This window comes from Mastomys coucha, unplaced genomic scaffold, assembly GCF_008632895.1.
Source record: "Mastomys coucha isolate ucsf_1 unplaced genomic scaffold, UCSF_Mcou_1 pScaffold15, whole genome shotgun sequence".
In the NCBI taxonomy this organism is placed as follows: domain Eukaryota; kingdom Metazoa; phylum Chordata; class Mammalia; order Rodentia; family Muridae; genus Mastomys; species Mastomys coucha.
In genome coordinates, this window is record NW_022196897.1 from 89,450,970 (window position 1) to 89,475,777 (window position 24,808).

Here is a 24,808-nt window from a genome sequence, read left to right on the forward strand (position 1 = left end):
GTCTCAAATGAAAAGCAGTGGGGTGGGTAGAGCAATAGAGAAAGACACCCACCTTCAACCTCTGGCTTCCACAGGCATCTGTAAACACATCAGTGTTGTCAACTTGACAGTATCATGACTTCTGGGCATGCCTGTGGAAGATTATCTCTATTGCATTAATGGATGTGTATCAATGTATTAATCTCGTGTGGGTGCGGATGCTGCCTGGCTGGGTGGGATCCTGAACTACATAAATGGATAAAGCACTGAGTCCCATGTATGGGGTCACTGCTCCAGTCTTTTAACAGGATGTGGAATGTAGCTAGCTGCTCCAAGCCCTGCTTCCCTGGTTTTACCACCAGGAAGGGCTGGAACCTGGAACTGTGAGTTAAATAAGCCTTTCTCCCTTCAGTTGTTTTCATCCTGGTATTTTATCACAGTAAGTAGAAAAGAAACTAAGATACACACACATTTTTTTTTAAGACCTGTAAGTCAGGATACCAGAGTCTAATGAGCAACTGTCCTGTGACTCTCTAAGTTGAGGCAGACTTAAGGTTTTCGGAAGGGGCTTTGTCCCAATTTCTTCTGCTGTTAGATAGGAACTGACTTTTCAACTCCTGGAGGATGTCTGAGAATCCAAAGGTTGTAAGAGACAGAGCACTGGCTTCCTCAGGCTGCCCGGAACATCTCTCCTTGAATGCCTGGGTGCTTGAAGAAGGTACCTCTCATTTAACAAGCTGGTAGGAGGGGGGGTTGGGGGGGGGACTGTGCAGGCAGCAGCCTTTTAACAGCAAAGAGACCGTTAGAATCCATCTCTTTGCCCATGCCAAAGCCTGACCTGCCCCACCCAGCCCCTATCCTCTATCAAGGACACTTGTCCGCTATCAGAAGCCCCGAGGGCACTTTTCCCTGCTTTATCAAGGACCTGAGGAAACATTTCTCCAACTGAAGATAAGGATTCCCCGCCTGCACCACCCACACAAACACCACCACCCACACAAACGCATACTCTTTTCTCCTGACTACTTAAACTGAGTTCCTGACATTTTCTGGAAAGAAGGCATTTCTACCTGGATCTGCTGTGACGTGTCGAGAGGCAGGTAAGACTTGTTTGACTGTTCAATTCATTCGTTCCTTCAACAGTGCCTCAACTGACTGCCACATACCACCAGATGCTCTTAAGTTCAATTCTGAACAGCACTGGGGCACCAGGCACAGCCTAATGACCCTAACATGGAAATTTACAAAGTGAGTTTGTAGTTCAATCCTGCAACGTATGGCTCTCATTCCATTGGTCTTGGGCGCAGGAAGGGGGAGTGTTGGGGGTGGGGGGATGGAGAGGCAGAATGGTGTGGAGGGGACTTCACCGAGGAAGTAATGTTTGAGTTGAAGGAGAGTGTGTGCAGTAATCAGCCAGACTTAACTCTTGCGTTCTGTGTGGCTGTGTGGGGGTTAAAGATGCCTCACACTTCCAAAGTCTGGCTGCAGCTTCATTCAGGTCCTGCTTCCCAGAGTCAGTACTGCATGACCTCCTGAAGGTTAAGATGGAAATGACTTCCTGGAGTGATAGGGAAGCCAGTGAAAAACCTGGAGGGGCCTCCTTCAAAATTCAATCTGCTTTGCAAAAGTTGCCAGATAAAAGATATTTCCAGATGGAGGGCCACATAGAAAATAACAAATGGAATATATTTTTTTTGATGGTTCTTTGTGATCTGACTCCTGCAATAGTCTGAAAGTATAGGGAGTGGAGATGGCCCACTTCAGCCCTTTGGAAGGGGCTGTGGTCTGACCAGGCTTTAAAATTTATTCATGTAAGCACTTTGAAAAGACTCTCAAAGTGTGTGTGTGTGTGTGTGTGTGTGTGTGTGTGTGTGTATGTGTGTGTGTGTGTGTATGTGTGTGTGTATGTGTGTGTTACCCAGGGGAGCCCCCACCTACCCAGAAGGGAAAGGGAGGGGAGGGAGGAAGGATATCAGGAGGGGGTGACTGGGAAGGAGCAGTGAGTAGGATGTAAAGTAAGTAAGTAAAAAAGAAAAAGAAAATTAAATTAAAAACAATTATTCATGTATAGGAGACCCTCGTCTCCCAAAATCCACGGTCTAGAAATTGTCACTTTTAGGTCCTCAGAGCTAGCAGATGACAGAAGAGTGTTGGGTTATGGAATGAATGGTTGTGCATAATGACTAATGTGCTCATTCTCTGGCCTCGGAACCAAGCAGGCTTCCACAAGGAAGGCTGTGAGGGATCTGGAAACTGATGCAGTTCCTACAGGCCTTAGGCCAGGGATGACCGTGAGGTACCTGACAAGTGTCTCACGGCTCATGGGTCTGGATTCACTGTAGAACTGGGCATGTTAAAAGGGATCCTGGATGAGCCTGAGAAGGCTGTGAGCTCTCTAACACCATCCATCAAATTCTGCTCGTGGGACAGATGTGCAACCATGGAATGGCTATCCACTTTCACCAGGCTTCTCTCTGTGTGTAGTAAAACACATATAAAATTTTATGGTAAATATACACAAAATCTACCATCTAAACACTCCCAAGTGCATAGTTCAGTGACACTGGACACATTCACATCACTGTGCAGTCCTCACCCTCATCTATCTCCAGGGCCTGTCCTTTTTTAATCTTCCCCAAGTGAAATGATGGATCTATTAAACAATAATTCCACATCTTAGTGCCATTCTACTATCTGGCTTTATGAATTTGACTCCTCTATGGACCTTGTAAGAGTGAAGTCATAGCCTCTCGTCGTAGCGACCAGTTGGCTTACTCCTCTTAGCGTAATGTCTTCAGGACTCATCCATATTTCATTGTGAGTCAGAATTGCTGGTCTTTGCGACGTAATACTATAGTATTGTGTGTACGTGGTTCCACCTTCTGTTCAGCTCATCTGTCAGTGAACACTTGGGTGCCTCCACCCTGTCTACTGTGAAGAATGCTGCATGAAATTGAGCATACAAATGTCTACTGTGAAGACTACTGTATGGGTATGAGTATACAAAGAATCTGTTTGTGTCCTTATTTTCAAGTATTGGAGGTATAGATTCAGAGGAGGTTGCCATACTGTTTTCATCATGGCTGTACTGTTTCATATTACTATCGGCAATGTATAAGTATTCTAATTTCTTCAGAGCTTTGCCAACACTTGATATTTTCAGTTACTTTTATTTTTGTTTTCAGTTTTGGTGCCAGAGAGGGAAGGCAGGGTTTCACCCACCCTGAGCAGCCAGGCTAAGCACATGTGCACTCTTGCACTAAGCAATATCTTCTGCTTTCACACCTCCTCCAACAGCTGTGGAGTGGTGTCTCCTCGTGGGCTTGATTCTCAGGTCTCTGATGATGCGATGAGTGAGCATGTTTGTGTGTTTACCGGGTACTTGGATACCTTCTCTGGAGAAACCGGAATGCAAAGTCTTTGCTCACTTTTAAACTGGGTTGCTTGTTTTGTTTTTGTTGAACTGTTTTATGCTCTGGATCCTCAGGTCCAATCAGACAGACCATTTGTAAATACGTTACACTAGTCCAGAATTTTGCTACCTTCTACTCTATTGATGGTGCCCTTTGATGTTCAAAATCCCTTGGTTTTGATGTAGTCCACTTTCTAATTTTAATTTTGCTGCCTTTGTCCTTAGTGTGGTACCCAATATTTCACTGCTAATTCCAATGTCAAGAAGCACAACCCTTCTTTCTTCTAAAAGACATATTGTTTTAGCTCCCAACATGATGACTCTGAGGAGAACTTGCTCCCTAACAAAATGACCCCTCCAGGCACTGCATCAGCATGAATCTAGTTGATAACACGGACATGATATTGAAAGTCTTCAGGTTCAATTATTCAAATTATTGAACAGCTCCAAACTGAGGTCACTATGCAGGAAAGCTAATAAATGAAAATCATTCTTTCTCTTTTCCAAGAACTTAAGGCAAGATACCTCTTTTGAGGTGACCAGATGCTGCATGCACAAAATCACAAAAGCTAATGAGACATGTGCCTGAGTCTTAGAACTAAGAATGGCAGGAACTCGGGCAGATTATCACTCTAAGATTCAGAGGCAGAGAGACCAGACCTTTGGGATAAACATATAGCTGGAGCTGTGCCAGGCAGATAGAACTAGGAGAGCTTCTATACTAACCACAGGAATCATTGATGTCTATTGAAAACTTACTTTGTGCTGGGCACTGTGCTCTGTCCATCACACATGGTATCTATCCCAGTTACTACTAACCTTGTATTTGCCATAGCTTCTATTTTATCAATGGGATTTGCTTTAGTCTATCCTGATAGTAAGTTGTGAAGCAGAGAGTCAAAATTAAGTTTATTTGTATTAAAGCCTCTATGCTTAGTCATTCTAATTTAGTCCCAGAGCTTTGAAGCAGGAGCAAAGCAGATACTCCAGAGAGGGATAAAAGAGAAGACAGTGAGGAGCTGGGAGCGATGGCTCAGCAGCTAAGATCACTGATTGCTCTTCCAGAGGTCCTGAGTTCAATTCCCTGAAACCACATGATGGTTTACAACCATCTGTAATGAGATTCAATGCCTTCTTCTGGCGTGTCTGAAGACAGCTACACTGTACTCATATATATAAAGTAAATAAATCCTTTTTTTTTTTTTTTTTTTCTTGAGACAGGGTTTCTCTGTGTAGCCCTGACTGTCCTGGAACTTACTCTGTAGACCAGGCTGGCCTCGAAGTCAGAAATCCACCTGCCTCTGCCTCCCAAGTGCTGGGATTAAAGGCATGTGCCATCACTGCCTGGCAAATCCTTTAAAAAAAAAAAGAGTAGACAGTGCACAGACCATTCATACAAACAGGGTGTTTTGAGACCATAGCAGGCTGAATGGGAAGGGTCAGTCTCAGTTAGTGGGATAGAAGGTAGATTGAGGAGTGGGCAAGGCTGAAGCACCTTCATGGAAGTATAAAAGAATTTGACCTTAGTTTGTAAAAATGACAGAATCACACATCAGGTCTAACTTTCAGTGCACATCTTTCGTCTAGAAAAATGAGACAAGTGAAGCCTCAAAGGCTGGTCAAACCATAGATGACCACAGGCCATTGTAAATTCTGCCATAGGATGGTGAAGACAATAGTATTCCAAATAGGCTAGGTTAGCTGTAAGGAGATGAAGGGCAAGGCAGAGAAGCAGAGAGAGCTGGCAGGAAGAAGTCTCGTTCCTGGCGCTTCCTGAAGAGCACCTCCCTCTGTAACAGGTCTCCTTCTGTAGCTGGGCCCACCACAGTGCAGACCTAGTTCTGCTTCTCTCTATGGTTTGTAACTCTGAGAGACATGAGGACAGGCTGTCAGGGTGGGTATCATCAGACTCTCCTTCCCCTGCCAGGCCTAGTACACTCTCCCATCAACACCCTGGTCTCTACTCACCCATCCCTTCTTCCAGTGGAAGGTACATCTGGGATGCAGGCTCTCAGACCAGGGAGCCACACCTGACTGTGGTAGGGTCCTGTCTCTTCCTCGTGTTGCTTTCCTGAGCCTGAGGCTGGGCCCGGCCCTTGTGATTCTATCCCATGAGTCCTCCAAGGATCTCCACAGCAAGAAAGGGAAGGCATGTGGCCCCCAGCAAGGCTACAGACTACCCTGCTTGGGCTAAGCTCTCACGAGGCAGAATTTGTTATTCATCTATCTCCAGCCAAAAAGAGCCCTCTGATTGACTTCCTCTAAAATTCTCTCTGCTTAATTAATTCTAATAATAGCTGCTGCCTTGAGTTCTTGCTCCATGATGATCACCGTGCTAAGTATTTGGCATGCATGATCTCATTTTATTCCTACAACCCCATGGTGAAGATATTATTATCCCTATTTTGCACATGATGAAATTGAAGCTCAGCCCTGTTACATAATTTGCCTAAAAACCTGTGAAGGAGCCAGGACTCAGACATAAGCCAGTCTATCTCCAGTGCCTGGGACTCATTGCACTCTCTGCACGGGGCCTTGTGAGAGTGGGGCTCCCACAGTGGCAGGTCACATGTCAGGGTGCCTTGTTTGTTGACACCACCTGTATTTCAATGTTCCTGGGAGCCAAAGGTTTCTGTCTTTCAAAAATATATACAAATGCAAACTCAAGTGCTTACTCAAGTATGGTCCTAGAAACTTGGGAGTCTGAGGTTTGTGGGTTGCTTGAGTTCATGAGTTCAAGATTATCCTGGTCCCAACAGTGAGGTCCTGTCTCAAAAACAAATGAATATAAACCACCTTTAAACTGTTGGCCTCAAATATTAATGATACTATGCCTGCATTAAGAATTTAAAATGAAGATTTTAAAATTATACTCAAGAAAGACAAAGGGAGGTGAGCCTTCTTGAGAAGCCCACACCCATGCTCTTGGGTGTGCCTTACTTCCTGAGTGCCTCTTTTCTCATAACCCTTCTGCTTAAACACAGCTTTTGATAAAGCAAAACCCTGTTTTACACAAACACACACACACACATACAGAGAGACACACAGACAGACAGACAGACAGACAGACAGACAGACAGATAGATAGACAGAGGCAGAGACCTTCATTTCAAGGTCCTTGTCTACTTTTGCTGAGAAAACACTGACGGTGGGAGCCTGGGTGGAGGGGAGCACAGATCTTCCATGGACACATTTATCATTCATTGATTCAATTTAATTTATCAAGGACCTGTCACGTGCTGTCACATGCCCAATGCTAACGACAGAGTTGAGAATTCATCAGAAACAGTTTCTGCCTTTGTAGAATTTCTATTCTTGGAAGGAGAGAGAGAGAGAGAGAGAGAGAGAGGATCCCAGACAGCAAGAACAGCGGCTCCTGTTGCAGAAGTTCTGGAGAGAAAGTGGTGAGGATGCTAATGGGAAAAGAAGTGGGCTAGAGAGGGATGAAAAGTTGGACTTTTTTTTTTTTTCTGAGACAGGGTTTCTCTGTGTAGCCTTGGCTATCCTGGAACTCACTCTGTAGACCAGGCTGGCCTCTGACTCAGAAATCCTCCTATCTCTGCCTCCCAAGTGCTGGGATTAAAGGCATGCGCCACCACCGCCCAGCTGGACTTTATTTTTAATTAGCAATAATCGTGCCTCGGATAAACCTCATTGGCTACGATACTGCCACTGTGCAAAGCTGGACTTTATTTTTAAAGATCCATTTATTTAGCTTTACATATGTGTGTGCCTGTGTGCATGTGTGTAGGTCTGTGTGTGTGTATGACTGCATGAGTTTATGTGAACCACCATGTATGTGAGTATTCCTGGAGGTCAGAGGGAATTGGATTCCCCTGGAACTGTGATCACAGGTAATTGTGAGCCATCTGATGTGGGTCTTCCAGAAAACCACTGGGTGTTGTTGACTGATGAAACCATCTCTCCAGGCCCCCAGAGTTTCATTTTAGATGCCCCTTCTGAGAATAAGACATTTTAACAGAGAACTAAATGAAGTTCATGAGCCCTATAGGATGATGGGAAAAAGAGCAGCTCAGAAGCTGAGTGTGGTGACACACAACTGTAATCCCAGCCCTGTGCAGCCAAAGAGGAGGGTCAGAAACCTCAAGATCATCATCACATATATTCAGTGAATCAAGGTTAAGCGCGCGCGCGCACACACACACACACACACACACACACACACACACACACACAAGCAGGAAAGCAGAGAGAAAGGAAAGAAGGACCATTTTAGGCAGAGATGAGAGAAAGCAATGCAAGAGCCTTCAGTTGGAGCCAGCTGATGCGATCCAAGCATAAAGACTGAGAAGTATGAGGTCATACATATAGTAGATGTCAGGTAGAGCCTCCTAGGCCCACATCAGAGTCTGGATTTCTCATGTGATGAACTGGATCCCGGGCACTGTGGTATGTTACTTAACTGGGACTGCTTCCACAGCTGCAGAGAAGAGAGTTTCTGCAGCCCAGAAACAGACCACAATGGCAGCTCTGGGAGTCTCTATCCACCTCTGCCTTACCTTGAGCTTGGAACAGCCTAGGAACTCAGGGTCCAGTAGTTGGGAGGGGTCAGCCACAGTGGAAGACAGAGCAATTGACTCTGATATGCTCAGCCTGTTAAAGACTGTGAATCGTCAGTGGACACTCAAAACTATCTTGAAGCTGGACTTTTTTTTTTTAATTGTATTGAAGATGATGGTGGATGGCTCCAAAGCTCTATAGGAACTTATGCACTGGCTTCCTCTCTAAGCACTTATCTATTTCATCTTGCTGAATCCTATAAAGGCAGTAGGAGGCAGTTCTCTGAAAGTCCCAGTGTACAGATGTTTGCTTCCACATCTGTAGGAGCAAAGAAGCCAGACCCCAAGCCAAAGGTCGAGGAAGGCAGAGCCACTGTTGGTAAGCATGGGCAGGCTCACTGGGAGGGAAGCCTTCCAATGCCAGCTGCGGCAAGGAGGAAATCAAATGTCTCAGCATTTCTCATGTCCCTTCCAGCAGGGACAGCTACGATCTGTACTCTGCTAAGATATGTGTTGAATGGACGTTTCAGGACAGTCCCTTCTGTGCTAGACTTAGCCTCCTCTCTCCTCCCTCCCTGTCTCTGTCATACACCATGTCTACACATTTGATCTTGTGAAGGCCAGAGGTAACCACCAGAGTGTTCCCTTCTATTGCTCTCCACCTTTTTTTTTTTTTTTTTTTTTTTTGAGTCAGGCTCTCTCCCTGAACATGGAACTCACTAATTCCTCACTCTGGCTGGCTACAAGCTCCTAGGATCCCCTCTCTGCAGCTCTGGGGTTATAGAAGCTGCCAAGTTTTTATGAGGGTGCCAGGGAGGTGAACCCAGGTTCTCATGCTTGTGTGGCAAGTACTTTACTAACCTATCCAAATCTCTAGCAGGGGGCCTCTTAATTCTCTGTAAGTGGCTGGGATGAGAAAGTCAGCGAAGAGCATGGGGATGTGGCTGGAGCGTGCTATGTAGCAGGAAGCAGTGACACTGCCAGCAGCTACCTCAGGCCGGATGGGCATGGTCCTAGGTTACAGTCTGAAATATGGGGATCTCTAAGCCTGAAGTTTTGCAAATACTGGAGTCTCTCCCAGTTCAGCTCTTTCTGAGGCACACCAGTGTCAGCCGTCTCTCACCGATGTCTTGATTGGCTGGAAGATTGCTCCTTCTTGATGTGGTGATGATTGCTTCTGAAAGATGGAGTAATAGCAACTGCTATCATTTCTGAGCCTTTTCTAGGCACCATCATTGTGTAAAGCATTTTTGCACATATTATCCCACCGACAACCCCTATAAGATGAACAGGCAATCCAGGGACATTGGCCCCCGCTCTGCCCCCATCGACTTCTTTTTAGAACCTCCATGTGACAGAGAAATTGAGGTTCAGAGGTGAAGTAACTTCCCCCAAATCACACAATGGAATTCTGTCTACATAACTCCTGTGTCCACTCTCCTAAGACTCTGATGATAGAGGAGGAAAAGATGAATTTGATACACTTTCCTACCAAACCTGATTTGTTTATCATTAAAGTTACTAATTGAACAAGCTGGCCCTGAAAACTTCCCAAGCGAGTAGGCAATGCTGGAGTCTCACCTCAGCTTCTCCCACAGTACCCCAGTCTTAGCCATCTCTGGAGGATTTCTTGATTGGCTAGAAGTCAGATGCCTGTGACAACTGAACATTTAAAGAATTTTCCATGTGAGCTGAAACCATATTAAAAGAGAGCTTTATTTCTGTGACTGTTGCAACTTGGTTTCTAGTGTTAACCACAACAAATTGTCAACAAATTGTCCTTGTAAGCATTTTCCCCGTGTGATGTTTCACTCATAGCAGAAGTCCACTGTAGCAAAGACATGTAGTCACGTAGGACTCTTCTTCCCTGGAAAATAATTGTAAATGTACTAAGAAGAAAATAAAAGGGGAGATTCTAGTGAGGAAAAATAACCTATCTATGGTCACGTGTATAATACAGACTGATTCAGACTTCTGACAGTCTTTTTGTTTGTTTGTTTGTTTGTTTTTGTTTTTTGAGACAGGGTTTCTCTGTATAGCCCTGGCTGTCCTGGAACTCACTCTGTAGACCAGGCTGGCCTTGAACTCAGAAATCCGCCTGCCTCTGTCTCCCCAAGTGCTGGGATTAAAGGCATGTGCCACCACTGCCCAGCTTACTTCTGACATTCTTATTTTAGTAGGGAAGCTTGGGGATATCTAAACTTCAGGGTATTTAATATTTTTGAGGGCAGGGGAGCAGTTACAGTTTAGTTCTGTTGGGTAGGGGTCAAGCAAGGATTCTTTAGCTCTCATTTTACACATTCAAATTGCCTCAGAGTAGCTGAATCTCGCCTAAACATGGCAGTTACTGGATGCTATGGGAAGATACCGTAAGGCCATGATTGCTTTAAAATCATTCATAATAAAAAGATATAAAAAACACATTTTGAGACTTGATTCTAAATGTTATACTTAAATTTAGGAGACTTAATTGCCCATAGAATGGGAATAAAGTCCCACCAGTAGGCAGTAATTTCTTACAGCCATGGTGTGTGAAATTGAAATCTTAAGATATCATCATATCAAAGACACACCTTCTCAAAGAAGGCTCTCTCCAAAGACTTGTGAAAGGCAAGAAATTAACCCAAAGAAGCCTCTCTCTCTTTCTCTCTCTCTTTCTCTCTCTCTCTCTCTTTCTCTCTCTCTCTCTTCTCCCTTTAGCACACTCAGGGTAAATCGGAAGTATAATTGGCCATTCCAAAGTTACCTCTCGGAGTCCAAGGAGATATTTATTTTATTGTTTTGTTTGTTTGTTTGTTTGAGACAGGGTTTCTCTGTGTAGCCCTGGCTGTCCTGGAACTCACTCTGTAGTCCAGGCTGGCCTCAAATTCAGAAATCCACCTGCCTCTGCCTCCCAGGTTCTGGGATTAAAGGCGTGCACCACCACCACCCCGTGAGATATTTATTTTAATAACTCATTCCAATGCTATGGAAAATTGGAGTAAGGAAAGTGCTTATATACATACATATATATATGTATATATATTATACATACATACACATTTAATTACAAGTCCATGGGTCACATGCTGGGTACATAGTTATATATGTGTATATATGTATATAATTGCATACATATACACACACACACACACTCCCATTTCATTACAGATACATGTTGGGTGCATAGTTCTGCCAATCTTTACACCAAACCCTCTAGTTAGTAAACACAATTATTTCCATTTTACTAAGAAGGATGCTGAGAATGTAAACTCTCCTTGTTCAGCCGAATTCACACGATAGTAAAAGGGAGGTTACAATACAGGCAAAATCCTTGGCTGCTTTCTCCAAGTTGTATCTTGAAGTTAGTTTTCCTAGTCACATGAGCTGATAAGAATCTAAATCAACCCCCCAAAAAAATATGGTCCTAGTGGCTCAGCATTAAAACATCACTATTAAGTAGATATACTGCTAATCACAACCCGTGTGTTTTTATCGTTTCTCTTTCTTCTTTTGGTTTTGGTTCTGAGATCCTGTCTCCTGTAGTCCAGACTGGCGGGTAACTAACTCTGGAGGGGAGGGTGGCTTGGAACTCCTAATGCTCCTTCCCTGACCTGGGATTCCTGGCCTGTGATACCACAATGTTTATTTTCACTTCAGATAAGAAATGAAAGTAGAATAACAAGTTATGTATTTATCATATAATCTATACCTGCCTAAACATTGCAAAGATTTTTGTTTTTTAATTTAAAAAAAAAAAACAAAACAAAACAAGGACTTAAATAGGAAAATGTCTTTTTATATACCGAAGGTGGGTTTTGGACCAACATGAGGGCATGAGCACAGGCACAGATTTTAATTGTTTTCCTTTAGTATAAATTTCAGGACATGGAGACAAGAAAATGACATGAATCTGTGGGTAGTGGTTCAGGTTACTGCTAGTGAGAAATCAGGGAGGACTTTGTTCAGTAGGGGAATCCAGGAATTCAGTTCTGACTTCAACAGTCACCTTCGGGGTGAGCTGGTCTAGGCTATTAAAGCAATCTTTAAAATGGGGCTGAAATGCCTATGTCTTTGATCCGGGCTGTTCTTACTAAACAATGGCTTTCAGAAAAGCACTCGGGATTTTCCTCTTCACAAACCTGAAGACCGTCATCATCATAAGCTAATGGGCCTTGAACCATCATTTCTGGACTCCGTTTCAAGGAACTCAAGGCCCAGGGGAACCTAGGTTTTTCTCCTGCAGAAGTAGCTAGTTAGAGTCCCCTTCTTCCCTTCTGCATTCCTCTCTCCTTCTAGAACTAGTCTTCAAGCTTGAAGGAGAAACCTGCCCTTTTCTTTGCTTTATATAGGCAAAATGATAGTTAAGTAATAACTGTAGGGTCCTTTTATTGGGAAGGAACTTTCTCTGGTCTAAGTATTGCTGATACTTTACAGAGAGGGCCAGCCTAACCGCTGGAGTTCGCTCTTTGAGAGCTGCTAAGGGAGGAAATTCTGTAGCCAGCAGATGGAGAGGAGACCCGTGGTCCCTCCTAGCCACCCTCCCTGCGGGATTAGCTGCCCCCAGCTCTGCTCAGGCGCACCTAGCGCGTGAGGTCCCTGGTCACACAGCTCGCGTCCCCTCTCTGGAGCGCAGTCGCAGCTACTAGCTTGCCACCAGCACAGCCGCACTGTCTCGGGCATCGCAGAGCACCACGACGGTGGACTTGGGACCTCGACCCCGAGACGAACGCGCTAGCCAGCCATTAGCAACGCTGCATTTCTGCAGGTGCTTATTTCATCTCTCTCTCTCTCTCTCTCTCTCTCTCTCTCTCTCTCTCTCTCTCTCTCTCTCTCTCTCTCTCTCTCTCTCTCTTTCTCCTCTCTTCTCTCTCTCTCTTTCCTGCTGGAACGGTCAGGTGGTTACTTTCAGCCTGAAACCAAAGGGAAAGGCAGAAGAAGGGGAACTCTGAAAAAGACGGTTTAGTGGCAGCGGGTTTCTTGCCCCAGGAGAGGTGCTCGGGAGAGACTCTCGGTCTCTGCCGCGGGCCCCTTTAAGAAGCCAAGTCAGGGCAGCCGCTGTCGCCGCTGCCGCCGCTGCCGCTGTTTGGATTGCTAATCCCCAGGAGCCCCGTTTAAAAAAAAAAAAAAAAAAGGAAGAAAAAAAGGGGGAGGGGGCGGGCAGCTGTCTCTTTAAATGTGATTTCCTTCTATTGTATTTGAATCGTGATCAGGAAAAAGGAAATGAAACCAGAGACAGAGGGAAGCTGAGCGAAAATAGACCTTCGCGAGAGAGGAGGGAGCCCGGGGAGAGCCGCGCGGTCAGCTCCCCGCCCCGAGGCCGCCGCCCCCTCACTGCCCCCGGCGCCCCGACCCCAGCGAAGGTGCGAGGGGCTCGGGGCGGCCGGGCGGAGCCGGCTACTGCGCGCGATCGGGACCGGGCGGCGGCAGCTGCGGTGACGGCAGCGGGACCGGGATGGAAGGTTAAGTCCTGTGCAGCGGCAGCTGTCGCAGCCGCCGGAGGGAGGCCGGGCTGCTCCCCGGCCCCCTGCCTCGGCCGCCGCGCGCCGGGCAGCTGGGTGATTCGCTCTCTCTCTTTGGCGTTTGAAGGGAGCGCGGTGACTGTCCTTGAGCGTGGAGGGGCGAGCTCGCCGGCGGAGCGACCGAGCAAGAGGAGGCGCAGGAGCGGCGGCGCCCGAGCACCCGAGGGGGTCCGAGTCCAGGCAGCTAGCCAGCCACGCGCCACAAAGGGAGCGCCCCCGCCGCCCGGCACGCCGCCCCCTTCCCCAATGTCCTCGGCCATCGAAAGGAAGAGCCTGGACCCGTCTGAGTAAGTGTGGCGCTTCTGTCCCCGCACCCCACACCGGGTCCCAGGCTAGGCGCAAGGGGCTGACTCCAGGTACGCGCCCGCAGCGTGCCCTTGGTCCCTCGGTCCCGCAGGGGTTCTCTTTTCTCGCGGGTGACTCTGGAGACACCGAGAGGGACTGGGCGGCGGAAGCTGTAACTGGGATCGACCCTGCGGACCGCTCCGGGCTATCTGGAAAGCTCCCCAAACCTTCACCAGAGCCAGAAAGTTTGCCCAGGAGCAGGCACCCGGAGCTCCAACACACACACAGGTGCAGGGCAGGGAGAGTGGAGGACGAGATCCTGCCTTCTCCCCCTTTCGTCCCACCCTCTCCAGGTTCCCTTCCTTTTTGTCCATTTGGCCTTGGAAAGGGGGTGCATCCCAACCAGAAGGTCCCTGGGGTCTCCGACAGTCTCCTACCAGGCCCGGAGTAGAGCGGACAGTTGATGAGGTCCGCCTGTCCACCTGGGAACTCGTTTTGGCCTCCAGAGACTTCTAGAATTGCTAATCCAGAGTTCCTCCGGGTACACGTTCGCCCCTCCCCTGAGTCTCCTAGTGTGGGCATGTGAACCTCGAAAGTTAGTGCACATTTTTTTTTTTGGTCTAGTATGTTTTTCTAGGGAGCAGAATCTCATCGAACTCTCAGAAGAGCATGGGGTCAGCGAACCAGAGCTGTAATGAGCATGATGCACTGTCTAGTGCTCTGAGCGTTGCGCTGGTTTGCAAAGAACAACCCCCATTCCACAGCCCATACCCTAGCCCATTCTCTAGTCTTAACAAGGGGAGCCAGGAATAAAGGTATCGGTTTTTTTTTTTTTTTCACGTGCACGCAAATGCCCTTTTAAGAGTCATTAGCTGTCTGGTTTTGAGTTTTTATTCCTTTGAAGTCCTCATCTAATCCTTTGAAGGGATTTGTTAACACAAGACCAAAGGAGCTGGTTAATGACTTGTCCATTTGGGCTTTTAAGATGCATTTGTTTTGGTGGAGTTTTTCCCTCTTTTCTTTTCTTTTCCTGCTTTAAAAGAATTGTGCTTTCCTGCTGAAGTTTTCCTACTTACCTTCCCCCCCCCACACACACACAATTTCAGCCTTCTGTGGTGTTTATTTACCTGGGCTTTACCCTCACTCCAGCAGCATAAAAACCCAGCTTATTCTCATAAAACACAGGAAGTCCCGCGAACCAGGGAGAATATAAACATCACTCTTCAGTCTTGAAGTTTAAGATACCAGCTCAGAAAGGAGCTAGGTTTGTTGACATGAAGACCAGCTTCCTTAAAATCTCAGGAGAAAAACAACAACCCTTTAAAAGAGGAGTCAGTCTCTGTAGCTTGTTCCCTTTTAAAAATAAACTTAGAGTTACATCTGAGAGTTTTCAGAGATTGGACAAGACATAAGATTTCATAGTAAGGGAGTCAGTCTGGTGAACTAGTGGTTACTGTTTCCCTGTCAGTACAACCTAACGGATAATCCTTTATTAGACCTTGAATCTACAGAGTTTGGCTTCTTAAAAAAAAAAAATTAATTACATGAATGTGTGTGTGCACCTAAGCACGGGTGCCCTGGAGGCTAGAGGTGATGGATCTCCTAGAGTGGGAGTTACAGGTAGTTGTGAGCCATCTGTTTTGGGTGTGGAGACTCCAACTTAGGTTCTTTAGAAGAACAGAAAACATCCTTAAACTGCTGAGCCTTCTCTCCAGCCTGAGGACTGGGTTCTGTAAAGGAAGTTTGCTCTTGCCAAAGTTGATGCTTTTTTTTTTTTCCCCCAGACTAGAAAACTGAAAGGGTATCTCCTAGCTGTAATACTGAGCACCTAGTTCAAGACGTCCACTGGTAGTTCATCTTTTCTACAGTATGTGTCCGGTAAAGGAATGCTGTAACTGAAGGTGGACAAGTCCCATGGGAAGTGGCTGTGGAACATTTCCCCTCTCTCTGGGAAAGTGTTGAGAAATTTTTGCCAGAAATCAAAGCTAAAGAGACACTCGGGTGTCGTATTCAGGACAGGCTGGGGGGAGAATATCAAATATTAACTTAAGGTAAATCTCATTCGGTCTTTGGCTTGAATTGTTCACCAGAGATAATGGCACGTCGTTAATTATAGAAAGATAGACGGAGTCAGAGTCTTGTCCTGTCCTTATCTGTTCTCAGACCCTCATGTCTCTTTCTCCTACCACTCACTGTCCTGCCAGCTGCCTCATGGAGTGCCTGCTCAAAGCCAGCTTGGGTCTTTACCATCATCATATCTCCTGATACAGATCGGTCCTGGCCAAGGCACAGGCAGAAGTAGTGTGTACACAGGAAGCCAGAATTCATGAACATAGATTCCCTTCATCGTGCCGTTGGTGATCCCTTCTGCCTCCCTACAGGTCGTTTTAATTCTGGCAAGTTTTGTCCCAGCTAGGTGCAGGTTCTTCTCTTTCAAAGTTGGCTGGTAGTAACATCAGCCGTCTGGGCGTCGAGCATCATGGGAGTTCTGTGGGGAGTTTTGAAAGATCAGTGTAAGACCTTGAGCTATATGCAAAGGGAAGAGATTTGGTTCTGAACTGGTTTACTTGAATAGGCCAAGGATCTTAGTTAACTTTAAAATATAAGGATGGAAGCCTTATATACTCCCTAAGCTCTAGTGGGGTCCCCCCCCCCCCAGACAGGGTTTCTCTTTGTAGCTCTGGCTGTCCTGGAACTCACTCTGTAGCCCAGGTCGGCCTCAAATTCAGAGATCCTCCTGCCTCTGCCTCCAGAGTGTTGGGATTTAAAGGTGTGTGCCACCACTGCCTGGCAACTTCTAGTGTGTCATTAAAACTATTTAAGGTCTTAGCCCACCTCACCCATAATTCTGTATACATGAGAGGCTGAGGCAGAAGAATGGAAAGTTCCAGGCCAGCCTGGGCAATTTAGTGAGATCTTGTCTTAAACTTTAAAAGGAAGGAAAGGGATTTTGAGCTGCCTCAGCTGCTAAAGGTGCTTGCTCTAAGTCTGATAAACTGAGTTTGATTCCTAGAACCCATGTGGAGGAAAGAGCGAACCCACAGCTCTGTGATTAAGAGCATCACCTGCCCTTACAGGGGACCCAAGCTGAATTCCCAGCACCCATATTAGGTGGCTCACAATCCTCTGTAACTCCAGCTGTAGGGTATCTGATGCCTATGACCTACTGGGGGCACCTGTGCTTATGTGCACGTTCACACACACATTCATACAATTAAAAGTAAAAATAGATCTTTAAAAACAATACAAACAAGAAGAACTGAGAAAGGAGTCAGTAGTGGAGCACTTACCAAAAGCAATTAGGGACCTGGGTTTGGTCAGCAGCACTGAAACAACAAACAAACAAACAAACAACACCTAACTCTTGACTTGATCTTTGTTTTTCTCAAAGAAACTGGCCTGAGCTTCAAACTTCCTGGTTCTAAAAGAAGACACTGTTACACGTTGTGCTAAAATGGTGGCTTTGACATTAGCATTTAGCTAAATATTTACAATGGATGCTCAATGGTCTCCTAGATAGGGCCACCTGAAGATGTTGGAGTGCCCTATAAACACTCATTCCCTGAGTCTCACTGTCCCCAGCTATAATGGGGCTGAGCTTCATGGGTACAGGCCAGTTAGAGCACAAGGTCACTTGGTAACAGTGGCAAATAAAAAGAAGAGGGACAGGCATGTCGCCCAGGGTAGCCAGGAGGAAATCCCATTGGACATTTCATAATAGGAATGAAAGCCGGTTTTTTTTTAAAAGAAGATATTTTTAAAAACTAGATTTTTTTAAAAGTAGGTTTTATTTGAGTAATATTCTAGGAGCACATTAATTATTATAAGTCAACAAGCATTGAGTATCCCCCCGCCCCACCCCCGTCTCCTATTTGACATCACAGTCAGTTCTTCCATGCTATTTTCTCTCAGAAAAGTTATTTCTTCTTATATGTAAAACAAAAGTATTCAGGTTCCAGGAAGGCAAAGCAAGCAGAAGGCCCTGTGTGTGACTTTAAAACAATCGTTTACATTCACGTGTGTGTTTGTGCGTGTGCACTCGTGAGCGCACACACACCGTTGTGTGTATATCTATATGCATGGGTATATAAATAGAACAACCTGCTGGAATTTGCTCTTTCTTTCCACTATGTGTGTCCTGAGGGCACATCAGATCATGGAGCTTGGCCGAAAGCACCCTAGCCCCCTAAGCTCCATGTGATCCCTACACACAACTTTTTAAATGAAAGAACACATCCCTCAGGCTCGCTGTGAACAAACGTGCCTGGACTGAGACTTTGGTATCAATTTAATTACTTTCCACTCCCTTTAAGTCCATTGTTTGGTCCCTCCTCCACTCTCTTTACTAATTTAATTTTATTCAAACTACTCCTACTATTACTATCATGAAAAAAAGTATGAAGAAAGAAGAAAAAAAAACCCACATCACCAACGTCCTCTATCTGCTTAAGAATCGCATCCTGACCTAGATATCTTCCCAAAGATTCATTCAGATCTAGCATTTCTTCGAGACAGTGTCTAATGTAGCCCCGAGCCTCTGCGTGATGCTGATGAACTTGGCATCCTGCACCTCCAGTTTCAGCCTCAGGATGGGCTGGGGTTATATCCCCACTTGGGTGGTACTGGAGAGATGACTGTTGGGCCTCTGACATGTTAGTCTCCCTACCTAAGAAGCTGAATCTCCAGCCAAAGATTCATGCAGAATGCAGGAAAGAATGCAGAACTTGAGTTGACAGAACTTTCTGCTTTGGAGAGAAAAGGCAACCTAATATAATTTCGATGGCTTTCTTCTTTCTCTACCTTTGATTCTGCGCAGTGGGAAGGGGTTCCGTAGGGTGGAGTCAACAGATTATCTGTAGGATTTCTGCACACTGGGTCATCAGATGTTTTGACTGTGAGCAACTCCTTTGGTCCCAAGTATATTCTTTGGGATTTGGCAGTCCCTGTGTCCTTGGTACCAAAGAAGAAAGGGAGGGAGGGCTGGGAAGGCAGAGGAGAGTAGGAGGGGAAGGAGGAAGAGGCAGAGGGGATCAGAGGTGCCCGCAGAGGTGCGGGAATGTAGTCGGGTCGGTCCAAGTGCTATCTGCAGTGCCTGGAACACCTCCTGGTATCATGTCTTCACTTTTTCAGATGATAAGGCCTCTCCAGCCCACTCCCATCTTTACCCAACGTTGGCTGTGTCTATGCAGTCTGAGTAAAGGAGTCCTTCCTCCATGTATTGCTGGAAGGGAAATGTAGTGAGGTTCCCCCTTAGAACCTTGGGCATGCAGCAGTTCCTGGGACCTTGTGCTTGTCTCCCTTCATCGAGCTTATCCTAATGTTTGGCCTCCTCCCCAGGGAACCCGTGGATGAGGTGCTGCAGATACCCCCATCCCTGCTGACATGTGGTGGCTGCCAGCAGAACATAGGGGACCGCTACTTCCTGAAAGCCATCGACCAGTACTGGCATGAGGATTGCCTCAGCTGTGACCTCTGTGGGTGTCGGCTGGGAGAGGTGGGGCGGCGCCTCTACTACAAGCTGGGACGGAAGTTGTGCAGGAGAGACTATCTCAGGTACATCCCTTACACTTCTGGGGCACATCTGGGTTTGGACACATAGTCTCTAGCTCCAGAGGTGTCTGCCTGAGGAGGCTAGGCTGTGGAGGCTGAGCCTCAGCTGCCTCTTCAGAGAAGCCGTGAGCTCTTCCTGTGCTGCGGCCATGTTTGCAGAGACACATCACTGCATGGTAAATCACCGACGTCTTTAAAGGTAAGAGAAGAATAAACACGGAATTCGGAATAAGGACAAAATTCTGGAGGTGGGGGCAGACCAAGGGATAGGGTTTGGAGAAGTATATATAGGGAAATATCCGGGAAACTAGGGGAAGAGAGAGAATTCATTTATAAGTTTAGGGGTGAGTTCTCATTTAATACTCAATAACTATATGCATATATGTAGATATTCTTTTGCATAACTCCAGTATTATCCGATGAGAACTTTTAAAATAGCAACCTGTCCTTGCTAGTGAGTCCCAAGCACTGAGTTGCATAGCAGGAGTCTAGCATTCAACAGCTATAAAGGTAAAGGCACTGATCACGAGGTCTGGGTCACTACTCCATTGCTTCCCAGGGCTGGCATAGGGCAACGCACACAAGCCTCCATTTCCTGTCTGTAAAATGGGGATAGTAACTGTAGTTACTACTAAAGTTAGAATAAAGTACTTGACTTGGTACATGACTTAAGAAATAGATGGTAGCTGATTTTATAACTGACAGGTGTCATGGTGGTATCACAAATTATTTTCCACTATAATGAGCAAGGAGATGGTAACATGGAAGGATGAAATGGGAAGTGTACAAGGCCAACAGAGACAGAAACATTTCCCCTGAATGTGAGTGTCCTGGCACCCAGTGAATGTCTTTGCCTGGTGTCTTCTAGCATCTCTCGCTTCTATATTAGCCGCACTGGAGGTAACTCTGTGCCCCGTTACTGTCAGATCCGCTCAACTGTTCAGCTGTCAGTTCCTCGCCATCTTCCTGTGGCAGAGGGCCCATTGAGCATGCAGCCCCAATGTATTAGGACCATCCAGCCCATGGAGAGAAGCTCTTTTAGACTCCAGTGCCCTTGGCTGCTAAGCAGGCCCTTCCTCCTGCTTGTGTTCTCAGGGCTCTGAACATTCGAAATAAAAACAAAACTGCTGGTAGTTCTGAAGTCAAAGGAAGCTTCTCTGTCCACCCAAAGACTGAAGTAGCATTTACGTGCCTACAGTCTTTGACTGACATCATTGCAGATGTAGTGGTTTTGGGCAAATGGAAAAGAGAGCAACTAGGTCTGACTGTCATTTTGTTGAATTCCTTTCTTTTTTTAAGTCATAAGAAAATAGAATGGAGATAAATACAGACCTGGTTTTACTCACCCCAGGTCTGCCAGATCCATCAGAAAGCAGCTGGGTAAATGATTCCCACTGGGCTCCTGCCTCCATCCCTGTTGAATCATTTGAATCTTATTAAATGAAGTCAGATACAGTAAGGTCAAAAGAGCCGATTCCTCCCTATCTCCACGGTTTTATAGAACATTCAGGAAGAAAGGCAGCACTGCCTGGGCTTGTTAATCTTTTCCATTTTCAAAAAGGAGAAGAAAAAAAATAGTCTGGGAGAGCCCAGTGTTAATTAACTTGTGTCTTGGTGACACGAAATAATTCTTCTCCCTGCTACATTCCCAGGCAACATGTTAATTAACTCTGCATTAGTGCAGGCGTTCCCAGCCACCCTTTAATATTTATATTATTGTTATTAAAACGGGCAGCAGAAAGCTTAAGGCGCTGACACCTCTTGACAGAGGAGGGATTTTTATTTCCTTCAGGGATGGTCCATTAGCCGTGGATTTCTTTATTTCAGTTCTTTGGCATATCCAGAGCTATTTTATCAGGATAAGTTCGGAATGACTCAGAGGGTCCTCCAAAGAGGTGCAGTCCCTCTCCATAGAACAGCTTCTCTCCTTGAGGATCTTGAACGACCAACTCTCTTCTGGTCAACCTCAAATATATTCAACCTCAAATATCCAAGGCCCCACCACCACCCCTTACCCCTCTCTCGTATAATAACTCAGGCCTCCTACTGTTACATTGTGTTGGGTACCCAACCTGGATCCCCTTAGATCCAGTTTTCAGGAACTTTTATGTAGGGCAGTCCCCTTTGGCCTATGGTTCTGTTTCAACAGCTGGCACCTATATCTAGCCAGCATCTGTGGTAGCAAGAACTATGCAGTCTCACTAGACCCTGGTGTCAAAGACACCTCAACCCCTGCAGCTTAGAGGGGAGCCAAGGCCACTTGGAGATAGGACTTACACTTCAGGAGTCCCCAGACATCGGGCCAAAGCTCCTTCAGAGGCTGTGCAGCTGAGATTGCTACTTGACTCCCTCCTCTCTTTCTCACTTACCCCGAGGACATCGTAAAGCACTTGAACATAAATCCTCCCCTGTGGTCTGTTTCTGGGATATCCAGCTAAGATGAGGATTCTGGGAGCCAGAGGTTAGTGCACACATTAACTGCCAAGTCCTGGCCTGTTTTCATTACTGTTAGCATTTCTGAGCCCCTGAGTTGGAGTGGGCTGCCAAGACCTCTCTGCCTCCAGTCTTGGCTTACAGTGTAAGGCACAGTATAAGGAGAGGGCATGCCGTTTGCTCAGGTCTCCTACCTAGTTAGAGATGATTCTGGGACCTGAACTTATCTCCCAAACATCAGTCCTTTGTCCTCCCATTAACTGCCTGGTGTGTTGTAATTTGCCCCCTGACTTCCCTTTAATAAGCTCCCGCTTTCTTAAGGCCTCGCACCTCAGGCAGTCAGACTCATTTGCCTCACACTGTTTTCTTAGTCGTGTGTCTCTGCTCAGCCCCCAAACTTAACTTACTGAACAGTCAGGACACCAGAACGCTCTTTCTGCTCTGTGACCTCCAATGTGGCAGTTACCTACAGCTCCACCATCTGCTCTTTAGCTAGAGTGTTCTCCCCCAGTGATGAGTCTGCTTCCAGCACAGAAAGTGGGATCCAGAGCAGAGGTGACCTCTGACCCTGCTGCGTGTGGTGAGCTTGCTCTCTGCTCACAGGCCCTGCTTCCAGGCCATCCGTTCTGGCTTTGGTGGCTGTCTTACCTCTCCTACAACCTCTTAGGATGCACTAGTCGATTTCTCTCCTTGTGTAAGTTGGTACGGACTTCTGAGGAGACCTAGCACTTACTGGAAATAGTCATAAAGATGTTATGTGCAAGCTACCTGCTGACATGGTATGTTACAGGCACTGGGTAAAGAGGACCCTGCAGCAGCAGTTGACAGTACATCTGGAATGTATTCACATAGCCAGTGTTGGCTCAGTCATTGACTGCTGATGACACGCCCTACGTGTCACACTAACATCTGAGCAAGATAGATGATAGGGTGGCCAAACCACCTGCTGGTCCCAATGTTCTTCTTACAGGCAGGGTTGTTTTCAAAGTTTAGCCATCATTAGATTATTAGTACACCGTCTGCTGAGCCTTCTCTTATGTGTCTCTATCGGGTCCGGGGATAGTTGGGAATTTCTGTTTCTAACAAGTTTCTGGAAGCTACCAGTCCCTGACCATCTCCTTTTAAACCATTGCCGTGACTCCTAAGTTGCTTCTCACAGCTCAGCACTAAGTGTTGCTTGATTAAGTGGCTGAGGCACCGGAGGCTAGGGAGAAACTTGATTTAGATGTGAGAAAAGTCATCTCTCCAGAGAGTCATGCTAAGTGGGCAGGAGGAGCATGAATGAAGAGCTTCTGTCCTCATGGAGAGATCCTGTTTGTCCTCTGGGTCTCTGAGGCACGATTAGTCGCACTACTTGTCTCCCGGGATACTCCTGTCTCCTGGCAGCTGGGGCTCCAGAGAATGGTCATGTGGACGTGGAATTTGCAGGTTGAGGGGTGGGGGATGACTCAAGGCACACTCACCCAAAGGGTGAAATTAGTGGCTGTTGACATGGTAGAATCGGGAGCCTCCTAATAATGCCCATTTTAGTGCATTCCTAGTGACTTACACCTCCTAGGGCTGGCCCCCAGCTCCTCTGGAGTCACAGTTCTTCTAGGAAGGAGACATACTGCACGCCTCACTTCTTCCAAGTCACTTCCACTGCTTCTCATCCATAGCTGGTCCACACAGTCTAGAGGCATGGATAAAAGTAGGAAAAAGCTCAGGGAAGAGAGGAATAACAGCAACAAAATGTCATTGGGTTCTTTTGTTTTCAGGGAAGGAGTCACGGGCTGTTATCTGGGTTCAGCTGTCTTGCTTATCTTTTTTATGTTTCGATAGTGTCTTACTGTGTATCCCAGTCCTCCTTAGGCCTTGCCACCTTCCTGCCTCAGCCTCCCGAGTACTAGGATTACTGCTGTAATTCACTGTATCCGACTAGGTGCCTTGTTGCCTAGGTTTTGTGGAATCCCAATAGATAGATTCACATCAGTCTATCACTGCCATCTTTCTGTTGTCTCTGCCCCTGTCTCTTAGCGGGTTTTTTTTTTTTCTTTTCTCTTTGCCCTAGGCTTTTTGGTCAGGATGGTCTCTGCGCGTCTTGTGACAAGCGGATCCGTGCCTATGAGATGACAATGCGTGTGAAAGACAAAGTGTATCACCTGGAGTGTTTCAAGTGCGCCGCCTGTCAGAAGCATTTCTGTGTAGGTGACAGATACCTTCTCATCAACTCCGACATAGTGTGTGAACAAGACATCTACGAGTGGACCAAGATCAATGGGATCATCTAAGCCAGGGTCCCAGGCATGTGGGGAGGTGTTCAGTGAAGACACTGTCTTAGGCACTCTGGGAACCTGAGGAGGGTGGGTGAGGCATTTCTTAGGAGATTATAGACTCTTCCTGGGCACTGGAGACATAGCAATCACGTGACATAATGCAAAGGCCGAGACTTCAGTGACAAAAAGGACCAGCCCTTAGAGAGAATTTATGGTCGCAGGCTAGCCGTCGTCGTAGTAACTGACAAGATTAGTGGAGGAAATATTTGGGGACCAGCATGCACTGTGCCATCATGATAGGCTTCCCCAGGTAGGCAGTCTTGGGTAACGATTCGATGTGACCTTGGTGTTCATGGGCTAGAGCTGTGCAGTTCCTTTCTCCCTGGCTTTGGTAACTGCCCTGTTCTAGTCACGGTCCTTCACACTAGGAAAGGGAAGAGAGAAGAAAGAGGTCGCTCTTTTTTTTTTTCTTTCTTTTTTTCCTTGGTCACCTTCCCGTGGCCTAAGGCTCTGGAGCCAAGGGAAGCTGCATGGAGCTACATTTCAGTTGGGAATGAAATCCACATCTTTCAACCAGACAAATATTTATAGCAATGTTGATGAATCACTGTTTTTAGACACCTTCATTTTGAGGTGAGGCGCCCCACAGATTGTTTCTATACAAATGTAAATCTAAAAAAAAAAGGTCAAAGTTGTTCAACTATTTTATTATCTTAGACTATATCAAAGTATTTGTTGTGTGTCATTAAAAAAAACCTCGATTCTAAAGACAATAAAAATGACAAGCTGAAATGCAGTGCCGTTGTTGATGCAAAATAACTTACAATTTGGGCTAGCAGGGAAATGGTTTGCTTTTTTTTTTTTTTTTTTTTT

At 46.2% G+C, this 24,808-nt stretch overlaps 1 protein-coding gene and 1 pseudogene across 5 annotated transcripts; one reads left to right on the top strand and one right to left on the bottom strand.

Moving 5' to 3' along the window:
• The first annotated feature begins 950 nt into the window (after window positions 1-950).
• Window positions 951-24,731, top strand: Lmo2 (LIM domain only 2). Of its 5 annotated transcripts, XM_031371193.1 has the most exons (5): window positions 12,383-12,658; window positions 13,104-13,352; window positions 13,480-13,699; window positions 19,035-19,250; window positions 23,731-24,731. In XM_031371193.1, the coding sequence occupies exons 2-5, from the start codon at window positions 13,346-13,348 to the stop codon at window positions 23,948-23,950; spliced, it is 663 nt and encodes a 220-aa protein (XP_031227053.1). In that variant the 5' UTR covers window positions 12,383-12,658; window positions 13,104-13,345; the 3' UTR covers window positions 23,951-24,731. The 5 variants fall into 5 exon arrangements, with proteins under 5 accessions (XP_031227054.1, XP_031227053.1, XP_031227056.1 ...); XM_031371194.1 differs by lacking the exons at window positions 12,383-12,658; window positions 13,104-13,352 and adding an exon at window positions 951-1,079; XM_031371196.1 differs by lacking the exon at window positions 13,104-13,352 and having other exon boundaries at window positions 12,415-12,658.
• On the bottom strand, window positions 6,918-7,075 carry LOC116092613 (annotated as a pseudogene).
• Window positions 24,732-24,808: the final 77 nt, after the last annotated feature.